Genomic DNA, 23,832 nt, shown 5'->3' with positions numbered 1-23,832 from the left:
GAAAGATAAAGCTTCACTTACCATCTTCATTATTCTTCAAGCGGCTTGTCAACGCTTGAGTTTCCCACCTTAGGGCTCTGCATATCTGAAACTTCATATTTGTTGTCGCATCATTTACTTCATTCTTTCAGGGGATGGACTGTATAAATCATGGCGACGCAGACGCAGGTGTTGATTGCCCACACGGGCCAGCGCCTGCAGGTCGATACCGCTCAGTTCTCATCGTACGTATTCTATTACTTACTCTAATTTGAGTATGCGGCCTACCGCATTTTTTTTAGTCTGCATGGATACTTCTGCTAACGGCCTTATTCTCTTCTTACAGCTTAGATGGTTTCAAGGCGTTGGTTGCCAGGCAAAGCTCTATACCCGTTCAGAATATTGTTGCTCTTACATCGCAAGGAAAGACCGTCAAGATCCAGAACATACAATCTGAGGTTTGTCCACCTTATCATTTCTCAGTTAGACCCATGTATAAACTTGAGATTAATATTTTCATTAGAAGGAGGTATATGTTTATGATATCCGAATAACTCAAGCTTCTTCGTCTGGCGCTGCTAGCGCTCTTATCTCCGAGTCCCCCGTGCCTAAACGATATACTATATCTACTCCCCCGAACTCGATCGAGAACGCGCATTCGCTGCAATCATGGCAGGATCTATTCAAGAGACGTCGCGACTGGACCCTAAAAGTCGTAGAAGACTGCACCATTATGGCCGATGCGGCCCAGGTGCGGTATAATGAAATAGATGTTATGCTAAAATGTCTCGATGCCGCTGTCGCAAATCTCGACAGCAGTGTTAAATTAATAGATCCAAAGCACTCGGAACTCAAGAAATGGGCAACGCCCATTCAAGATGAGTATGCCAATCTGGTTTCCAATTGGGAACAATACCTTGAGCTAGCACGGAGCATTGCTATTTCCCCGACGATGGTGCATTTTATGACAGGCCAGGACATTCGAAAGCCTCGTCAAGCAACGCTAGAGGATCTCATTGACCCCGAGCCTACTCGGAAAGCTGGAAAACTCGCCGCCACATCCCTTCGAAAGTTCAATAACAAAATATCCGAGTTAGACAAGACAGTCGAGATGATGTTTGGAGGTTGCGAAGAGTTGATACAGGAGTTCAATAAATTATTAGATCGCTCGGTGATGGGACATAAACGCGACAGTATCCAGTTACTAGAAGATATCGAGGCTGTTGCAAGAAAGGTCGATACGGATTACCAGACCACTCTATCGTATACTAATCAAGCAAAGGATATCCCACAGGCTTCAAAAACAGCTGTTAATCACACGAAACAGCTCTTACCGAGTATTCAAACCCGAGCTTCTGAGATGGATGACATGCTCCGCTATGTCACTCAAGCGCGAAACAGCATTGCTGCTGAATCTCTCACCTTTATGCGTAGGATTGCTGAGATAACCAGCGTACACCATAGTGTCAAGACTCAGATGCACGCAATAAACCAAGGAGAAGAGGAGATGACTACCTTCGACTATCTGCGCCTCATCCAACAACTCCCTTACATGTATGCGTCTTTTGTCGCCGAGGCTATACGGCGTAGAGAGTGGTCGGAGAAGGTAAAAGCCGATTCTTCGACGCTGCTTAATGAAATGGCTATATTCCAAGACGAGGAATTGAAGAGACGCCGGAAGTGGCATAAAATGGTTGGTAGTACTTATGGCCCAGAGAAGACCGAGAGCAGCGTACTTGGCTTCGAGGTTAACCTTCATGGTGATGATGAATCTTGGCCTCAGATGACGAAGCAAGAGCTTGATGAGTTCTTGACCGTATTAAGGCGATATAATGCGGATGCAGGAGTTTTGGGCGATATCACCAAGCTAATAAACGATCTCACTAATCCAACAAAGCAGCAGTCGAAACGGCTAAAAGCTTTCAAGAATGGTAGTGTACACGAAGCAGCTCTTGGGAGAAGCGGTCTGCTTATTCGCGGAGACGACGATCTTCTAAGAAGCTTACAAGGAGATAAGTCCAAACTAGAGAATAAGTTGAGGACAGCTGAGAGTCGAGTTCGCCGCCTGGAAGATCTCTTACATCGCCAAACTCAGGTATCAAGACCGTCACCTTTGGGTAATATCTTTCAACCCCAACAAAACGACTCGACCGGCTCCGTTAAATCACCCCGCGTGTCCGATGATCGGCGACGATCGATCGTCTCAGAGGGCAACGAGGCTTTATATCATCGTATTGCGCAGTTAGAAGGAGACCTCAGTGCTCAGAGAGAACGGTCTGCAGTTTTAGAGAAAGAAGCGAATGCTCACGCCGACTTGAAAGGCCGTATGGATGAAGTGAACTCCACGAAGCAAGATCTTTTAGGAAATATGGAAGCCCTGAAGAGAGAATTCATGGAAGAGCGTAAATCCTTGGAAGACGAAGTCAAGGCGCTGAAGGCCCGCCTCGAGGAGACCGAAGATGAGATCGAGCATTTCGGAGAATCCAGAGAAAATGAGAAGTTGACGTACGATGAGAAACTTCACTCTCTCGAAGCAGAGGTTGATTGTCTTACTAAAGAGAAGAGGGATGATGCTCTAAGGACACAGGGACAAGTCGAGTTTTTGCGTAATGAAGCCCGAGTTCAGAGAGAACGCAATGTGTCTCTTGAGAGGGAGTTAAAGGAATCGCGTGAAAAGGTCAAAGAGCTAAACAAGCGAGCTGAAACTTTCTTTGATAGTATGGACACGCATGCTCGCTCGCTCAGGGAGCTTTACGGCCAGTTATCTCCAACGGACGACCCTCCTCAAGACTTCGCAGACCTTACAGATTCCGTCGCGACTAAATCCAACGATGTCTTGGCCAGATTGAAATCCCTAGAACAAGACATATCTCTAACGAAGGCTGATCTAGAGCGTGCTCAGGCTACTGTCAAAGATGTAAAAACCGAATTACACACTGCGAAAGAGAAGCTTTCTAGTGAAGAGATGAGCTCGGTGCACTTGCGGGAGACATTGGATAAGGAGAAGACTAGAAGCGCGACTCTTGAGATGGAAGTGAACGAAGGGCGAGCGCAACTCAACCAACTCCGAATGAAGATGACTGAAGGCGAAACAGGATCAGAGACACTACGGCAGAAACTAGCAGATGAGGAAAAGAGAGTCGCAGAGCTAACCGAACAAGTGGCATCAAAACAATCCCAATTAGGTAGCCTTGAAGAGGAAGTCCGAATGTTCCAGGAGAAGCTACAGGCGTCCGATACTACACTAGAAGTCCTTAATAGTCGATCTGAGGTACGCAACGGTCGCACTAAAGACCTCACCCAGCGGTTATATACACAAAATGAGAGGCTATGCAGGCTTCTCGAACGCCTTGGGTTCTCCGTCACACGCAAGGATGGGTCGATGGCCATCCAAAAAATTCCGCGGTCTGAACGGACATCTCAAAACCCCAACGACTCGTCTGATCCCGGCTCTTCTATACGGCGATCCGTCTCGTTAACAAGTAACCCCCTTGCTGATAGTGCTGACCTTAAGTTACTATACTGGATGAACGCGGAGGACTCGAATACGGAAGATGAGCAGTACCAAGCTTTCATGGCCGGTCCAGGCAACTTTGATATTGATGCCTTTTCTGAAGCCATGTATCGTCGCGTTAAGGAAGTGGAGCATACTGCTCGAAAGATGACTCGGGACGCCCGTAATTACAGAGAACGGGCACACGATGCCGCTAAGGAAGCTCGTGACAAGATTGCCTTTAGACAATTCAAAGAAGGCGACCTGGCCTTGTTTCTCCCCACCCGTAATCAGACGACAGGTGCCTGGGCTGCTTTCAATGTCGGATGTCCTCATTTTTTCTTGCGGGAGCAGGAAGGCCACCGCTTGCGCAGCCGCGAGTGGCTTGTAGCCCGCATAACCCGTGTTCAAGAGCGAGTAGTCGACTTATCTAAGAGCTTGCAATCTACCACTGCTCTTCCATCAGAGGGTGAAACTGATTCTGTTAATACTGGCGACGAAAATGACAATCCATTTGATTTGTCGGATGGTCTACGCTGGTGGCTTATTGATGCGCACGAAGATAAACCCGGTGCCCCATCTACCCCTGGGCTTGGAAAGTCCACCGTCGCCGCAAACACTGTTGCAGCCGTCGCAGATATGCACGCACATGGACGTTTGAGCAAGGGGAAATCCAAACTGGGCCCTAACGGTGGAATTGAGGGTGTCAGTAGAACCCTCAGCAAGAGTCTCGAGAGCAGGCGTAGCAGTTCAGGCTCTAAGAAGGCCCAGCCTCTTGCTGGGGTCGTCGCCGCAAAAGGCAGTGCGCTAGCTAGCGAGACAAACAGTATCACAAGTCCAACAGTTGGGCCGGGGGGCGCAGGGCTAAGTGGAACGCAGCAAGAATCAACAGGGGACAGGCAAACTGCCGCAGATAAAGGCGAGCAAACCGAGGTGCGGCGCGATAATTAACACCACCCTCGATCCTTGAGACATAGTCGCTGATGGGATCTAGCGTCGCCGAATAGACGATAACCCCAATACGCAGCAGCCTCAGCAGAGGCCGTCGGGTCAGCCTCGAACACAATCACAACAACAGCAACAACAACGACTCCAGCATTCCCAACTCCGCAGAGAAATAAGCGCTACTTCTATCGAAAACCCAAGCCCCGTTAGAAGGAGTATTGTATGGGATTCATTATGGAACTTAGACGTTAGTTATCCCGGCAGATGATTAGGTTTGGTCAGCTCTCTTGTCCATAACCATACATCATCACATCTACCGCTTCCATACCTAAGCACAAGAAGTTTGTAGCTGATTAATTGGAAGGAAGACCAGCGTTGATATGCAGGATGAATGGCACAGTACAGGCTAATATTCCCGTATCATATTTTTATTGGGCACAGCGCTGGCGTAAAAGGGTCTGCTTGTCTTGCGGGGTTTTTTTTTCTGGTTTCTTGTCTCATAATAGATGCTTGGACACTTGGTTATTATTTTTTATTTTGGGGGGTTGGGACTAAGTTGTCGTATTAGAGAGAGAGAGAGAGAGCGAAGGACCTCGATGGAAAATAATACCCAATCCATGACCTAATTATTTACCTATCGACCATTGCCTTAATCTACGTCCTCCCCGGCGCATTTCTTATAATAACACTTCAACCTTGGAGAAATACGTATGCTATTTTAAAGATCGAATTTTTAAAAAGACTTCAAGATGGGCACTGCATATATTGATACATGGATCCAAATCTGTCGACATATGTGCATGTCTAGGTAGTGTTAGCTCAGCTACCCTAGCTGATTAGTATATCATACACGTGCTATGTCATTTCATGCGTATATGAGTACCATGCTAGCTCGCTACCAGGTAGTAGATACTTCACTTTCGCAGGCTTTCTACTTCCCTTGGTCTAGATAAGCATGTCGAAGCCAGTTATCCCACGGGGATGGCATAATAATTAGCACATCGCCCCTATTTACTCCTCTGGTACGACCTCAATCTTCCGCACCAAGGGCTTCAGGTCTTTGCCGGCGGAGATTAGAACCTCGAAGGTACCGAGGTGCTTGATGCGGTCTTCGCCCTCTAGACCTTGGATCTGCACGGCTTCTGCCTCGAGTGCCACGCTTCCACCCTGCGCCGGGTCTGCTTCTAACAACCTTTCTCGTATCAAGGTTAGGATATCGCTTACGGACACGGAACCAAAGATGGCTACCGATGCTGCCTCACCCGTCGGAGGCGAAGTCGAGACTTCGGCGGTGGAGTCTGTAGATGCTGCGGCGTTGGCGGCGAGAGATGGCGATCGAGGAGTGGAGGTAGGCTTATGCTCGCTAGATAGAGGCGCGGAGACAGTTGGGATAGGCTTGCGGGAGAAGGTTAGGATGGGAGGGAGAAGAGTTTCGAGGAGGGTGAGGGTTTCCTCGGGCTGGATTTATATGTTAACATAGGTCATGTCGTAGGATTACTTGTAAAAGTATTAAGCTAAACTTACGGGTAGTGTCAAGGTATCCTTCTTGCTCTTCCAAGTCTCTTTAGGCCCCTCCTCAGCCAGCACATCTTCAGATTCGACGAGGAGCTTGGTGCCGAAGGACCGATCGCGCACACCAATGGCAGCCTCAGTTAGACCGAGCTCCTTGAAGCGTTGGCGCGTCATGTACTCGGCCTGCGCCTTGGGAAACCAGTAGTTGCGCATGCGGCCGGGTTTGACTCGGATTATGGCATCTATCGCGTTTCCTCATAAGCTATACAATAATCTACTAGAGAAATATATAGAGACATAAGGGAAAACTTACCTCTCCGACCAAACCCTTGAATGTCCTGTAGCAAGCGCACGGGAATACCCTGCAAATCTTCCTCCTCGGCCTTCGTCGACGACCTAGCGCCTCGAGTCTGCAGAGATAGAAACGAGGGGGGCGATGCCGGGGTGGGGTGGACGAGACGGCGCAGACAGTCGAGACAAGTCGGTGGTTGGATAAGGCGCGCGGGTGCCATCTTAAGTGGAAGAGGCTCCAGACCAATTGGTACCAGTTAGGCCTGATCGAGTGAGCGTTATGCGTTATGCGTTATGCGGGAATCTTGTGCAGAGCTTCTTGAAGCTTTGTCGAGTTGAAATTTTGGAGGAGCCGAGTTTAAAGTGGTTCGGCACCTGCCGTCGGAGCTTTTTTTGGCCAATCATTTTGTTATCGCTTTAGCTTTTTGCGTCTTAGCTACTAAAGACTGGGGACGGGATACAACATTGAAGATAAACTGAAGTTTAATTAAATAACTACCTCTAAGGTACTTAAATTAGTTGAATTACTTGATTCATAAATTATCCTACGTGTATATTATCATATAACCTTCTAAAATTACGAAACGAAATTGTGGGGACGTTGGTCATGTGACCTAAGTGGGACAGATTTACTTATCCTATATATATTCCCACATATTTTAATTTACAATTAAAATACGTATTAAATATTATTAATAATAATTTTTACTTATTATATATATAATATTTTTTTATATTATATATAATATCTTTATCTATTTAATATTAATTAATAATTAACGATAAATTAATTATAAATTAATTAAATATTTAAAAGGGAAAAAATAGTTTATACGTTAAATTTCGATAAGAAAAGGTAAATAACTTTAAAATTTTATACTTTCGTATATAGTTTTAAACCTAAGATTTTATAATTTTATATATAATTTTAAGAAATCTCGTGTTAATTTAAGATTTTTAAATAAAAGAAATAATTTACGCGTTAAATTTTAAATCTTAAATTTACGTTTATTACGTATAAATAAGTAATATTAAAACTTTATTTTATTAAGTAAATAATTTTGAAAAAATTTATATTAATTAATTTACGCATTTATTACGCGCTTTTATTTATAATATATAAGATATTAAAAAAAAATAATAACATTACAAATTACGTTATAATTTTACCTTATTAATAAATTTTATACTTTACCTAAAAATTTTTAACCTTACTTAAAAAGTTTTACCTATTAATATTACTTAAAAATTTAATACCTAAAAAAATAATAATATTTAAAAATTATAAAAGTACATAATAATATTACTTTTTTTTAACCTTTTATAAAAATAATTTATAAAAATAAAATTAAATAAACCTTTTCTTTTATAATATATATTTTAATAATATTATTTTCTTTATTATTTTTTTTTATTTATTTCGTTTATTATAATAATTAATATTATTATTAACCTTAATTATAATATTATATACCTAATATGGCTAAATAAATATAAGACCTTTAATAAAAATATATTAACAATAAAAAATTTAGCGCGGAATTTATAGCCAACGATGTGATAAAAGTTTTAATAGTTTAAATCGAAATATATATAGTTAAAAATATATAAGGTTATAATGAAAATATAATTAACGAAATTTTATAGCATATTTTTAAAATTAATTTTAATAATTAAACCAAAGTTTATTTTAATAAGATTAAACGTTTATTTTGCGTTAAAATTAAAAAATATATTATATTTTATAATGTTTATGTAAAAAAAATAATTAATAATTATTAAATATTAATAAATATTATTAATATAAAATTATTTCCGATATATTTTAAAAAAAAAATATTTAAATTATTAAAAACCTACCTTTTTAAATTTAAATTTATAATTAACTTAATATATATATACTTATTAAAAATTATAACGGAAAATATTATAATTAAATCAAATCCGATAATAACAACGTTATTACCGCAATTACTTTCAATAGCTTAAATTATAAATACTTAAATTGTAATTATATAAAATTTTATATTAATATTTATATAACTATAAATAAAATAGGTATAACCTAATTTAATATAATTTATAAATCCTTAATTAATTTTTTAAATATTTTAATAAACTTAAATATTTTAATAAAAATAAATAATTTATTAATTATAATTAATTTAAATATTTTTAATAATAATAAATAACCTTATATAATAAAGTTAATTTATAAAAAATATAAAAATTTTTCTAAGAATAGTATAAAGATTTATTAAAAAATTATTTATTTATAAATAAGATAAGTAAATAGTAATATGTAAATTTTAACTTTTTATTATATTAATTAAATTATATAATAATAATAATTTTAAATTTAAAAATAAAAAATATAAAATATTAAATAAATAAATTTAAATTTTTTTATTTTATTATTATAAATTTAAAATTAAATTAAATTTATATATTAATATTTATAATATTATATTAAAAGAAATAATATTAAAAATTTTTTATAAATATCTTATATAAAAAAATTTTAATTTTAATATAATAATTAATAAAATAAAAGGTTTTTTTTATATAAATAAAAATTTTTAAATATATATATTTAAATAGAAAAATATAATAATTAAGAATATTATATAAAATAATCTTAAAAAAATATTATTTAAATACTTTAAAATATTAATTATATAAATATAATATATTTATAAAAATTTATTAATTAATTATATTAAAAAAATTTATTTTAAAAAAGGTTTATATTATATTATATAAAAATATTTAATATTTCTATCTATTTTTTTTTAATAATTAAATATATTTAAAAGTATTTATGTTAATTTTTATGTAATAATAAGTAATATATATTAAAATTTTTTTAATAAATTTAAAATAAAAAATAAATAATATTATATTAATTAATTTTATTAAAAAAATTAAAACTTTTATTAAATAAATTAAAATAAAAATAAACGTTTTAATAATTAAAAGTATATTAAATACGAAAAAAAAAAATATTTTATTTATAATAAATTAAATTGTTAATTTATTAAATATTTTATATATAAATAACGTAATAAGTGTAATTAATGGCGTTAATATATATAAAAATATAAAATGGAAAATATTAAAGAAAATTTTATAACATTTTTTATTAATTATAAAAAAGTTAATATTAATTATAAAAACAAAAATAATAATAATAATAATAATAATTTTAATTTATGATATATATAGTATAATAATAATATAAATAATAAAAATAATTTAACCTAATTATTTTTTATATAATATTTTATAGGTTATAATAAAATTAATAGTTTTTAAATTGTTAAAATCTTTATAAATTAAATAATTTTTTATATATTTATTAGAATAGATATTTTTGGAAATAATTTTAAGTAATATACCGATATAGTATTAGGTTTATTTTTTACCTTTTATTTTAAAGAATAATATATATATATATTTTAAAATATTTTATTTAATATTGGGGTAACCGGAATATTGTTAAAAGGTAAAATATAAATGAAAGTATTATAATATATATATTTTTATATTAAATTAAATATGTTTACAACAGAAAATTATATAATATGGTTTGATAATAGTGTTAAGTAAAGAAATATTAATATTATTATTATATTTACCTTATTTAAAACTATATAATTTTAGATTATACCTTTTAATATATCATTTTTATTATACTTTTATAATATAAATTATTTAAAAAATTTTTTAAATAATATAAAAAATATATTTATATATAAAAATAAATATTATTTTATTATTTGGAAATAAAAATATTTATGGTTTTTATTTAATAATAAAAAATAAATAATAATATATTATTATTTAATTAAAAAAAAATTATAATAAATATATAAACGTTTTAATTATCTAATTATAAACTAATTTTATTATATTTTTATAAAAATTAAATATAATAAATTAAATTAAATATTCCTTAAAAAAATTAATAAATATTATTATTAATATTAAATATACAATAATATATTAAAATAATTTAAATTTATTATAAAAAATAATATTAATTTTAATTATAATATTTATGTTAATATAATATATATTAAAGGCAAACTAATCTTATATGTTGTTAATAAAACTATATTATTTTAAATAATAAAATTTTTTAAAAATATGATAGTAAAGTATATTTAAAATATATTAAAAATAATATAGATAAATATTTATTTTAAACTATTTAATAATTTAATTTTTAATATAAATATAAATTTTATAATTAATGATTTTATTTTAAATATAAAAATATTATTAATAATTATTAAAAAAATATTTATTAAAATATATAATTTAATTAGAAAAATTAAATATTATTATAAACTATTATAATAGGTATATAAGGTAATATTAAAAAATCTTTAAGATATTTAAACTAATATTTATTATATTTTATAAATGGTTATAAAAATTATTAATAATATAATAAAATTAAATAATTTAATATTAATATTATTAATATTTAAAATATATTTGAAATTAATAAATAACTTTTTATATTTTTTTTTAATAATTATTTAAATTATAGTAATTAAAAAGGTAATAAATAAAATTTATAAATTTAAAATTAAATAATAAATTAATAATATATTAAATATAAAGAATAAATTAAATATATTAAATATATTAAATTTATCCTTTTAATTTAAAATATAAATTTATTATAAAAATAATAACTAAATTAAATCCTATAAATTAATTATTTAAAACAGTAAAATATATATTATTAAAATAAATAAAAAATTAATTAAATTTAAGATTATAATTATAAAACCTTATTTTTGAAATAAATTTATTCATATTCCAAACCTTATAAATGAAAAATTAAACTATAAACGCGGTAATAATAATAAATTTATTTTTAAAATTAACGTATTTATAGTTAAATAATTATAAAAATAATTTTTTAAAAATAAAAATAAGCTTTAATAAATGAATTCTTACAATAAAATTTACATATTTTTTAAAAAAATAATAAATATAAAATTATTATTATAATTATATTAAAAAGAAAAAATTACCACCTTGAAATAATTATTTAAAAAATTAAATATATAGGAAATAAAAGGATTTATTGGATAAAGAATATTTTTATTTAAGAAATATAATAAGAAGAAATATAAAAATATTTAATTTTTTAAATTATAAATTATTTATAAAGTTAAAAAAAAAAATATTAATAAACTGTATAAAAAATTATAACTTATTATTTAAAATTATAATAATAAAAAAAAAAGGAAATATTTATATAATTATTAATAATTTAATATTTTAATTAATAAATTATTATTATATTTATTTTATTTTTATAATAAAAAGTAGGTAAAATAATTATATAATTTTATAACATTATACAAATATATACTTAATTAAATATCAATTTAAATTATATAATTATTATTAAACTATTTAATAAATTTAAAAATTAATTTTTTAAAAATATTATAATAATTATTATAAAACTATTATATAAAATAACTAAAATTAATATATATTAATAAATAATTTATTTTAAATATTACCAAAAAAAATTCTTTATAATTATATTAATATATAATTTATATTTCTTAATTTTAAAATTATTTAAATAATTTAATTTAATTAAAATATAAATTAACAATATATTTAGGATATTAAATAAGGTATTTAACAAATTTAAAAAAGATAAAATAAAAAAGGTAAAATTTAAAACAAAATTTAAATTATATTTTAATAAAAATATTTTATTAATATTTAATAATTATATTATTTTGATTAATAATAATAATAATATTTACCTATACCAAAAAGAATAAAATAAAAAGATTGTATTAATTTAAACTAGAAAAAACAATATTATTTAATAATATATATAATAACAAACCTATAACGTTTATATAATTTTAATTTATTAACCTAAAATAATATTTAATATATATAAGATTATTTAATACCAAAAATCTAATAAAGCCAAAATTAATAAATTTAATAAATAATTTTAATAATAACTAAATAATTTATTATAAAATTTTTAATATATTAAATTAAATTTTATTATAATAAAAATCTTTATATTTATTAATAAATCATTTATGAATAATAAGGACTTTAATTTTTAAATAGGTTACAAAATTTTTATTATTAATAAAACTATAATTAATAAATTATTTACTATAACCAATAATTTAATTTATTAAAACTTTATAAAATATAAATAAATTATTTAAAACGTTTTAATAAATAAAATCTACATAATAATATATAATATAAATATAATTATAATAATTAAAATAATAATAATATTAATATTTAATAAAATTTAATTTTTTATAGTATTTATAATTATATATATTAATTTATTTTTATTATATAAATATTTTATTAAATTTAATATAATAAAAAAAAAACAATTAATAATTAATATTATATTGTTTTAACAATTTTATAAATAATAAAAAATTAATAATATTTAATAAATTTATAAATAAAATAATTTAATTAACGTAATAATAAAATTTAATATTAATAAAATCTTTAAAACGTTTATTAATACCAATTATATTATAATAAAATTATAAAATTAGATTAAATAAATTTAAAATAATAATACCAACTATTCCTTTAACCGATTTAAATAAATAAATATATATTTTAAAAAAAAAAAAATTATTAAATAAAATAATAATTATATATTTTAAAATATATATATTAATTAATTGTTATATTTTTAAATAAATTTAATAAATAAATTTAAACTATTAATTTATAAACTTTTTTTTCATTTATTAAAAAATTTTCCTTAATTATTTTTATACGTTTTTAATAATATTTTACTAATAAAAACTGTACCTAATTATAAAATACCTTAAATTATTAATATTAATATTAATAAATTATTAATTTATAATATTATAGTTTAATATTAAATTTTAAACATTTTTAAAAACGTAAATATATTATTTTATAAAAAATTATTAATTTAATTTAATATAAATAAAAAAAAAAAGAAAAATTATAAAAAAAAGCCGATTTTATTACGTTTAAAACGCCTTAAAATTATAACCTTAATTAATGTATATAATAAACCTATAATATTATATAATTACGTAAAAAAAAAAAAAGTTACTAATATAAAAACGTTAGTTATGTAACTTAGGTAGGATAGACCTACTTATCTTATATATATTCTTATATATTCTAATCTATAATTAGAATATATATTGAACATTATTAATAATAACTTTTATTTATCATATATATGATACCCTTTTATATTACATGTAACATCCTTATCCATCCAACAGAAATATAACTACCTGGATTAGAAAGGGTATACAATACATAGTTCAGTAACAGATGTCATCTAGTTAACTATAAATATAATAGATATTACCTCTTTCTTCCTAAAGTTGACTCGGGTGGAATATGTTCATGTACCTATTCCGCAATCAGACTACTTGAGTATCTTTCTTTATTATATAATAGCCGCTTTATTACACTTACACATCTACTATGTATTTTTTACTAGGATTATCTATAAGTTTTTTTTAAAGCAGTTAATTCACGGGTTTAATAGAAAGACTACCAATGAGTCGACCTCACTCTGCGCCCGCTGCCTATGGCAACAAATCTGCTGCTGATATCGAAGCGGAATTAAGGTCTCATTTTGCTGTTCAACATCATAAATTTACATTTGAAGGATTAATCGGTCGCGGTGGCTTCGGCATCGCTTTCTGTCTCGTCGAAAAGCTCTCGCATAATAGGACTCGACGTCTTGTAGTGAAGCGATCTCTAAAACCCCGAGGAGAAGACGACCTAAGAAATGAAATAGAATGGCTAAAAGTTCGTATAGGGCGTGTAACAGTAACTGTAGATGGCTAATGACTCACATGCTGTAGACTCTTCGCGGAGCCGAACATGTTGTGGGGATACTAGCATCTCGCGACGAACCTCACCCAACGACCTTTTTTAGACGTGACCGAAAGCGTTTATTGAGAAGACGATCTGCCTTAGAAGAATATTTAGAAGGATTAACTGGACCAATAGCAGTGATCGAGTATTTAGAAAATGGAGATCTAGCACGGTTATATAAAAGACTAGTCAATCGTGATCAGTTACTACCTAACCGAGTAATATGGTCCTTTTTTCTCTGCTGTTAGTATACCAACTTTATTTCTCTTGTATCCTAGAAATAACAGTCTAATATATGCCTAATACGTTTAGTGACAAGAGCTTGTGTTGCCCTCGCGTACCCTCCGAATAGCGGCGAAGATGATCCAGACCAGTTGGAGACGATCCCAGGAGATGACGCACAGCCGAGCAGGATTGAACATGCCGATTTGAGTGCAGCGAACAGTTTGGTACTACTTTCCCAGGACGTTTCATTTCACTAATAGCATAAAGTCATGATAGGTAAAGCTGGTGGCGGATTCCCGGAGCACGACTTAGTTCCACCGCTCAAATTCATCGACTTCGGACGAACAAGAGAAGGATTTAAAGGCGTCCCCGATAACGTTCGATCAGTAATGAGGGTATTTGCGGCAATCCCGTTCCAACTAGAACTATTAATAAGCTAACGTCGCTCCAGATTATGGTTAACCTCATCGCAAGACAACAAGTGAGAATATCGGCCTGGATTACAAAATACCAAGGGTTCGAGACAAGAGCAACGGAGTTTTTACACCATGGAAATGGCGCAAAATATCCTACGCTCGACGATGATATTCGCGATTTCCTAGCTATATGCTTAGCATACGAAGAGTCAGACAGAATGAGCTTGCGAGATATGCTGAGAATAGCTGAAAATGCCGTACAGACCAAAACCGCCGCAGTATTCCCGGGAGATAGGGGTGAGACTGATGAGGCGATTAGAGACTTGATACAAGAATTTATATATAATGCAGATTCAGATATATAGGAGCAGGGAAGTAGATATAATAAGCTTGTAATATACTTGTTTCTTTATAGATCATATATATGTCATGAATCTCTACCATCAATCTATCAGTTGGCGGGAGCTACTCCGGCCCCGGCTCCGGTTTCAATCCTTTGTCCGGCAAACCGTACCCTACAAAACCGAGTTTTTTGGGAAAGGGCTATTCCATAGGAATTGCAAATCATTTTATTAATGCTGGGCTTTGAAGTACTTTTTGCCTATTCATTAAGTGATAAAATTTAAATTTTCGGGTCCCAACCTTTATCACGTAGCCGTGATGTAAATCCCCAGATATCTAGTAGCTAGGTCGCAACCGGCCATATGGAGCCTCATTGTAAGATGACGTACTAATAACTATTATGAGGCGAGAAATTGTTTGACTAAAAGGTGAATAAATCGTCGAAAGAGTTTCGTCTAGTTCGTCGTTCTCATTTGGTACACCGTAGGATTTCCAAAATCCCTAAAAAGAGTCTCCCATCTCGCAACAAGAAAGAACATGGCTGCCGCAGGGCGGAAAGATCAGAATAAAGCTGGCAAGAGCTTTGACACGGGTAGTATGAATGCCTTGCTAAATGTTGATCTAGCCAGCGGTATATTTGAGGCCCCTGGCGCTATCGTAAGTAGAGTCTTCTCGGTATTATGTAGAATGCTTTTGTTGACTTGGTTTAAGCAACCTGAAGCCCAAAAGACCAAACCAGTGTCAGTGGCTGGAGGTCCTCTCGATAAGCTGGTAGGTGTAAGCTTCATACAATAATACCTTATTACATATATAATAGGACCGAGCATCCCGCTGACTAGGACATTATAGTGCGGGAGTACCGCTAATGAAGAGCAGAAATCTACAAGTGGGACACAAGAAACGGTTAACAGCAATATGGGCATTGGCCGCAAACTAAAGGATACAGCTGGTGCCAGCGCCATGATACTATAGGTTTTGGAGTATTTGAATCGTTCGTTTAATAGTGTTGAAGTTTTGAAGTACTAATTGAGTTTACAAGAAAAGTAGGGTCCTGGAACTCGGGGTGGCTTTTCACTATAACTATCATGGAAATCATTCTTTAATGCTAGTAATGTAATGATAAATCTTAGGTTGAATGTCCCATTAAATGATCCATTTCTAACCGTACTCTTTCAACATAGAATTGTTCTGGAATATATCAGGCAGTAGTAATGTTTTCTACTGGACACGCGAACATCCATGGTTAGTTGTATCCTAATACTCATTCTACTCCCTTCAACGTAGATTATCAAGGATTAAGATGTATCCTAATACTCATTCTACTCCCTTCAACGTAGATTATCAAGGATTAAGATGTATCAAACTGATAGCCGCCAAAGGAATAGGGCTAGAACGCCCGGATGAAATGTCACTGTCGTGATCCTTGATCCCTTCTCTCCTTTTTACCTACTACGTACTCCTATTGTCAACTATATCTCCGCAGTAAGCTGAAAACGTCACAAACCCGAATGGCTTGGCCGGAATTATCCTGAGACACCTGGTTTTAATCCCCCTCCTTGCTAATCACCGTAAGTCCGTAGCCTTGCGGGGGCTACTTTTTTTGTCCTGAGTGTGACGACCTGATGCACCATCACCGCCCTCCCTTTCCATCGGCACTTCCATTTTGGATCGTGAATGGACCTCACCAGAAACCTGGGCCAGCCGCACGCCCTTACCTTACCCCAGACGACCCCAGGTCACCCCAGGTTTTTCGCTCGCGGCTAAGTATGGGCACCCTGGTTCCTAGGACGCTCCACGACATCGCACTCGGCTAATTGCGCCCAAATGAAAAAGGATTGCAGATCCCTACAACTTTGAACCAGTGACCCATTCGAGCGCGCTAGTTTCTTCGATACACCGACGACAGCACTTTGAAGCGGCGCTTCTGCGTGCGAGACTTAGGCATGCAAGTCGACATTGGCGTGGCGGCATGATCATGGCTTCTAATGTCCTATCTGCGATGTGCGGGACACATCATGTTCTTTTCCGTTTTTAAAAAAGGCTTAGGTCCGCCCCTGAGGTTTGACGCGGAGTCTTCTCTGTACACTCAGTCACGCGAGACCTCTTATAGCTGAGATGCATGGTAATCTATACCTAAGCGCCGCCGCAACAGCCGCCTTGCTTTGTAAGCACACACCTAAGGATAGATAGGTAGACGCGTGGATCCTGTCTAACTCTCTTGTAGTATTCCAACCATGCTCAGCACGGGCTAATGTAGCTCTGGCACCGCCAGTTTGCTCTAATATCACGACTAGTCAGACCTGGGACTATATCATCATAGGCTCAGGGGCTGGTGGCATCCCGCTTGCTGACAGGCTGTCAGAGGCTGGGCACACGGTCCTTCTTTTAGAGAAGGGTCCGCCGTCGACGGGCGTCTGGGGAGGCACTTTAAAACCCAAGTGGTTGGATAATTCGACACTTACTCGCTTTGACGTGCCTGGGCTGGCCAACGAAATTTGGCACAACCCTACTGGCGTCGTATGTACGGATGTCGACCAGATGGCAGGTTGTGTACTAGGTGGTGGCGTGGCTGTCAATTCTGGCCTATGGTGGAAGCCGCATCCAAACGACTGGGACTATAGCTGGCCCGAAGGTTGGAAAAGCTCCGATGTAGTTGATGCGACCGCGCGGGTGTTCGAGCGAATACCAGGAACGACGCATCCCAGTACGGACGGCAAGCTATACCTGCAGCAGGGATTCGAGGCGTTGACATCAGGACTAAATGCAAGCGGGTGGGAGTTCATTGTGCCTAACGAACATCCCGATCGCAAGAACCGGACTTTTGGCCACAGCACGCACATGTTCTCTAACGGCGAACGGGGCGGGCCCCTCGCGACATACTTAGTCGATGCAAGCCAGCGCAAGGAGTTCACACTTTGGATGAACACTACCGCAAGGAGGGTCATTCGTGAGGGAGGTCATGCGACAGGCGTTGAGATCGAGTGCAGTAAAAATGCTGCTGGACACGCTGGTGTGGTCTCGGTTACCCCTGGAACAGGCCGTGTCATCCTGTCTGCTGGCTCCTTTGGCTCAGCAAAACTCCTTTTCAGAAGTATAGCTTTTCATCTATCTATCATAACCTCAGGTACTTGTTGGTCTTCTGACAAGTTAAAATAGGCGGCATTGGGCCAAAGGACCAATTGAATGTGGTGAAGAATTCAACGTCGGATGCGAAGACTATGATATCTGAGGATTCTTGGATTGATCTCCCAGTGGGATATAATCTAATCGACCATGTTGGCGTGAGTACTGATATTATCCAGGGCTATGCTATTTAGGACCATTGTCTGAACTTACGGTATATTAGACCGACATTGAGATTGCTCACCCTGACGTCGTCTTCTACGATTTCTATGGGGCATACAGCAAGCCCATCTTAAATGATACGGAAATATACTTGCGTAAGATATCCAGGCTAGAATAATGAATCCGGCATTGACTTTATCACAGAAAACCGCACCGGTATTCTCGCCCAAGCAGCGCCTAACCTAGGTCCTATCGTAAGTAACTTAAAACGGGTTAGGGATAATAATATTGACACATGTATAGTTCTGGGAGATCATTCCCGGTGAGGATGGAATAGATCGTCACCTGCACTGGCAAGCGCGAGTCGAGGGTTCCAAGAACAGTAAGCCTATTATCCCGATATCTTTCATATACCGGTGCTAAATTTGCGGTTTAGCTTCCATGACGATCACCCAGTATCTTGGAACTGGGTCAACATCGAGAGGTCGTATGGTGGTCACACCTCAGCTCAATACTCGCGTGTCCGTCCCTCCTTATCTCCGAGATTCCAACGACAAGGCAGCTGTTATCGAGGGGCTTGAGAGAGTGCGCAAGTATTTCGGACCCATCTCGAACTTGACTTGGGTTCGGCCGGCTTCAAATCAGACATCAACACAGTTTGTTGACTCAGTGAGTTAGGATTACTTTTGCCCCTTTATAATTCATCTATTTCCATATAAGAGAAGACGATGTAAATAAAAGAACTAAGGACTGATGATGTTAACATAAAGATCCCTGCAATACCGGCGGTGCGATGCTCGAATCACTGGGTTGGTACGGCCAAGATGGGACTTGACGATGGCCGGGTGGCCAATGGTACGTCCGTCGTTGACACAAACACCAAGGTCTATGGTACGGACAACCTCTTCGTCGTTGATGCGTCCATCTTCCCAGGAATGATGACGGGGAACCCTTCAGCAATGATCGTTGCTGCCGCCGAGCATGCGGCGAATAAAATACTGGCACTTCCCGCTCCAAAGATAATCACGGTTAATTAGGGGGTGATCAGAGTGTGAAAATATATAGAAGAATATAATCCATTCAATCGAACCCCATTTTTCCGGCATATGGTCGTCTGGTCGTTGTCGTTGTCCAATTACTTGAAATAAACCATGCTTATTACTAGAGCAACGTAATGAGAGGTATTTAAGGCCATTCAGAGGCTGGCTCAGATGGAATAGGTGAGGTGATCGGTCTAGAGTACTTCCTCGATGGGAGAAAATTTATTACATAGTAATGCCTAAGGTTTACCTTAGGATACTGTGTTAAATGTGAGTAAAGATTTCCTATTCGGTATATATGCCTTATTACCTTGTGCGGACTTTTCCTACCTTACAAGAAGTAATAAAACAAGAATAAGAAAAAATAAATAAATGACAAGAGAGGTAGAATTCTATTAAGGTATAAATGATTGAGAGGTAAATTTAGGAGTAGATCTACTAGGCATGGGTATATAAGATGTGTGCAGCGCTCTCGTGAGATGGAGGCATTCATAGTTTAATCTATCTTAATATTCATTAAGGCTACAATACCTAATAAATATCAGGTATGGTGCGGTGTAAACCTTAGGTTTCTATGTCTTATAAGTATAACCTCAAGTAGGGGATGTACTTGTTCAAAAATACAGCCAGGCCAATGATGAGTCCACATGTTGTCCAAGAGAGCATCATGAGGAGCCTGCTCCTTTTTGTGCTTCCTACTATCGTTGCGAAGTAAGCCCCGCAAAAAAAGAAAGGGAAGAAAGAAAAGGTAAACAAATATCCAAAAAGAGACACCCATATAAAGCCGTACATACCGACCCCTGTGAGTATTAAAGTTGAAAGCAATATAAGAAACCGTTTCCATTCTCTTTTCATCCATTGCCACGAGCCATGGCGGAAGCTATACCCACTTCTAGTGAGTGGAGCGTCAAACGAGATTGAACCGCCATTGAGCTGTTTCCCAACTGCAACCTTGAGCTGTTGGTCTGTTAAAGAGCGGGCATCAATACCGGCTTCTTGCAATTCTTTGGTCATCTTTTCAGCCATTTTCAATACTGCTCTCCAACCTCTATATGTTTCTACCTCTCCTTGGAGAGGCAATTGAAATCGAGCTTTAAGCCACAGTAGATAAGTTCCAATCGTTCCAATGGACAAGAACGCTAGTACGAGAAATAATTGTATACACGAAAATCCCCATTTGAATCGCTAGAAATGATAGATGCTAATGAGTGATATAGTTTATAACATATGTGGAATGAACACCTACATCTTGTACAGGCTGACATCTACCATTGGTGGTAACATAGTCAAGACTATATGTGTTGTTAGAATATAGAAAGGCTGTATTCGATATATTTGTGAATTCTCGTGTATGTTCCGTCCCTGGGTCGCCGGACCAGTTAAATCCATATAAAGACTTGGATGGAGGTATATAAAAGGCTGATATATTCAACGTTGGACTTGGGATTGTCGTATTCATCCAGCGAGATGATATATTTTTTAGGCCGTAGAACCCGTACGAAGATGCATCTATAATATAGTGCATTAGTTGAGGTTTTGCGCTGACATGGATGTTTACGTAGGTATATACGAACAGGTAGATACATTAGACTGTAACCAGCAGCCGGGTCTCACGTAATAGTCACTAAATTCGCAAGCCTCGAAAAATCTGTCATAAGAGGCAACTGATTCCACTGAGTAATTTATCAGCAAATATGACTGCGTTCGAGGTACTTTGAATACCTACTTTGACTACGTTCAGAGACGAAATATATATAGTTGCTAGTGAGATTGACTCTTTCTCCGTCATGGACAATATATGCCAGTGGTTGGAAAGCTGAGTATGAGATGTAATTGTTGTCAATATCTGGGACAAATGCTTTACCGATAGTAGTATACCCAGTCATTGCGCCAGCAACTGTTGGCCATGCTATGATGAATACCATGGTCAGGACCATGAAAACCATAGATATTTTGGACTTGAGACCTCGTCCAGAGATGAAAGACCGTACGATGCTTATTGTTGAAAAGAAGGATGGCTCATCTTGTAGGAATATAATGGAAAAAACTGTAAAAGTTACTGGTGCAAACTCCATCGAGGTGGTTACATAGTCGGCAAATACACGCCAAGACACAAATGCCATAAGTGCTTGTCCTCCGCGACCAATTACCTAGGTAGGTAGGCAACCATGTTAGTTCATGCTTGCTTTATAAGATGCTGTGTTCCTCACTATATCCCATGATATGTCAATGACTTTCGCCTCCGCAAAAGTTAGGTTCCCAAAGCCTAAGCTTATGTCGAAGAAGCTCGATGATTTCCATAGGCTATAGTCAGATGCATTGATTATGAATGAACCGTCAGTCCTACACGCTGATCCATTATTAATCTCGAAATCGATAGAATTATATAAGGCAATAAAGATGAAAAAACCCAATATCGCCATAGTCCACAATGTAAAAAGCGTCCAAAGTCCCGCACGTGCCCATCGGACAGAGCGCAAATCCGACCACGTTTCTCGATAGGTACGAGTCCATTGTGTCGAGATGGTTGTGAAAACCTTCCTAAAAATTGACTGCTTCTTCTCGGGAGGTGTTTCTACAATGAGAGAGTCTAATGATAAAGTCGATAAGGAGGTCATTGAGCCTGTTGCGTTATAACGAAGGTCCATTTGAATAACATACCTTCGAATCCTGAGGGACAAGATTGGTTAGGTAGATAGCGAGTCGCTAGAGTACTGATACTTTAGTATGTGAGAAAAAGACAACTACTAAAAATAGATTCAATCGAAAGGGGGAAGTTTTGATTATAATGTCGCATAAATAGTATGGAATAGGTATTGATTGGCTGTGATCCTAATAATTACGAGCAGGCTATAAGCCACTTAAGGTAAAAAATGACGAGCAATGTTGGGGGCCGGGGCCGCGTTCTTACATGAAACTCTATATGGATTAAGATATGTATAGACATCTTCATTGTTTTTCTATGCCCTGTAGTATGCATTATGCGGCGCTTCTATTGCAGCTCGTATATTCGAATCAAGTTTCCTCACAGTATTTTTATTTATTTAAAACTGCTGGATAACAAGCTACCGAACACATCGACATATAACCCGAATCCAAATTGCGATATGCTTTCAATGGTCGTTCTCTATACTCAAAGTATAATTATAACAAATTTCAACTACTTAGCACAACGTTTACGATGTAGTTATAATAGGACCATTACATCACGGGCGATATCTATGATTGCTCTTATGTGGGGTAGCTTAGAGTCGCTTCGCTATGTAGGTACACTATTGACCGGATTCGGTAGAGGGGGAGCGTTTGGATTGGCTGCGGGGATAAGAGCTAAGAAGAATAGTCAGGTCGCGCTGATCAGATATCCGAGAGTTTTTGGGATGGTGGTATGCGATAGGAGATGCAGTACGGTGGACTATTAGTCCAACTATACCAAAATTAAAAAAATCAGCTGCAATATACCTAATATAGTCAAACACATAATAGATATTAAAAATCATATACTTAAAAATTAATAATAAATATTTAAATTATATACAATTTAAATAAATATATTTTATTTAAAATTTAATAACTAATATATATATATAATATAAAATAATATATTATTTAAAAAGAATTTAAATTATATAAATAATTTATATAATTAAAAATTTTTATTAGGGCCTTATATTTACTATTAATATAAAAGGTATATATATACATATATCTTACTTATTTTTAATAAATAATATTTTAACTATTATAATTATATTAATTTAATAATATAACGTATATAAATTATATTATTAAAATTATTTTAATTAAAACTTTTAAATAATATAAGCCTTAAATAAATATATTTAATATTTTAATTACTATTTAAATATTTATATAATTTTATATATATATAACCGTAAAAGGATATTATATAATTTCTCTTAAAAACAATTATTACAACTATTTATATCTAAATAACTTTATTTTTAAAGCTTATATTTAATAGTTTTATATATTATTAAATAGTTTTAATTAAAACAATTTTAATTATATAAATTATATATATTATATTATTAAATTAAATATAATATATTAATTAAATTAAATATAATATATTAATTAATATTATAAATATAATATAAGATTTGACAAAAAGCTTTTTTACGGTTACACACTATATTAAATTAATTATATCTTTAAATAATAATTAAAATATAGTATATATTTATTTAAAACCTATATTATTTAAAAACTTTAATTAAAATAATTTTAATAATATAAGATTTATTTATTATATTATTTAATTAAATATAATATATTAATTAATATTATAAATAAAATTTTATATTAAAAATAAATAAAATATATTTTAATATATAATAATACATATAAAACCTTAATAAAAATT

The 23,832-nt window shown here is 33.5% G+C and overlaps 4 protein-coding genes across 4 annotated transcripts; 3 read left to right on the top strand and 1 right to left on the bottom strand.

Annotated features, from left to right (window-relative positions):
• Nucleotides 1–150: 150 nt before the first annotated feature.
• Nucleotides 151–4,423, top strand: GL218_03761 (Autophagy-related protein 11; the record flags this gene model as incomplete). The annotated part of the gene is made up of 3 exons (XM_033580337.1): nucleotides 151–224; nucleotides 326–437; nucleotides 503–4,423. 3 exons carry the CDS (start codon nucleotides 151–153, stop codon nucleotides 4,421–4,423), a joined length of 4,107 nt encoding a protein of 1,368 aa, XP_033437196.1.
• A 1,005-nt stretch (nucleotides 4,424–5,428) lies between these two features.
• Nucleotides 5,429–6,441, bottom strand: GL218_03760 (putative fructose-bisphosphate aldolase protein; the record flags this gene model as incomplete). Its single annotated transcript, XM_033580336.1, has 3 exons — nucleotides 5,429–5,875; nucleotides 5,942–6,171; nucleotides 6,243–6,441. The coding sequence occupies 3 exons, from the start codon at nucleotides 6,439–6,441 to the stop codon at nucleotides 5,429–5,431; spliced, it is 876 nt and encodes a 291-aa protein (XP_033437195.1).
• An 8,193-nt stretch (nucleotides 6,442–14,634) lies between these two features.
• On the top strand, nucleotides 14,635–15,146 carry GL218_03759 (putative kinase domain protein; the record flags this gene model as incomplete). The annotated part of the gene is made up of 2 exons (XM_033580335.1): nucleotides 14,635–14,760; nucleotides 14,817–15,146. 2 exons carry the CDS (start codon nucleotides 14,635–14,637, stop codon nucleotides 15,144–15,146), a joined length of 456 nt encoding a protein of 151 aa, XP_033436333.1.
• A 2,092-nt stretch (nucleotides 15,147–17,238) lies between these two features.
• GL218_03758 (Cellobiose dehydrogenase) lies at nucleotides 17,239–19,445 on the top strand (the record flags this gene model as incomplete). Its single annotated transcript, XM_033580334.1, has 8 exons — nucleotides 17,239–17,287; nucleotides 17,348–18,214; nucleotides 18,280–18,404; nucleotides 18,470–18,563; nucleotides 18,613–18,662; nucleotides 18,712–18,790; nucleotides 18,845–19,077; nucleotides 19,179–19,445. 8 exons carry the CDS (start codon nucleotides 17,239–17,241, stop codon nucleotides 19,443–19,445), a joined length of 1,764 nt encoding a protein of 587 aa, XP_033436048.1.
• Between the last annotated feature and the right edge of the window lie 4,387 nt (nucleotides 19,446–23,832).

The sequence above is a fragment of the Daldinia childiae genome, assembly GCF_008694065.1.
Source record: "Daldinia childiae strain JS-1345 chromosome Unknown Scaffold3, whole genome shotgun sequence".
Classification (NCBI taxonomy): domain Eukaryota; kingdom Fungi; phylum Ascomycota; class Sordariomycetes; order Xylariales; family Hypoxylaceae; genus Daldinia; species Daldinia childiae.
The sequence above is the reverse complement of the archived record's forward strand: the minus strand, read 5'-3'. Positions and strand labels throughout refer to the sequence as shown.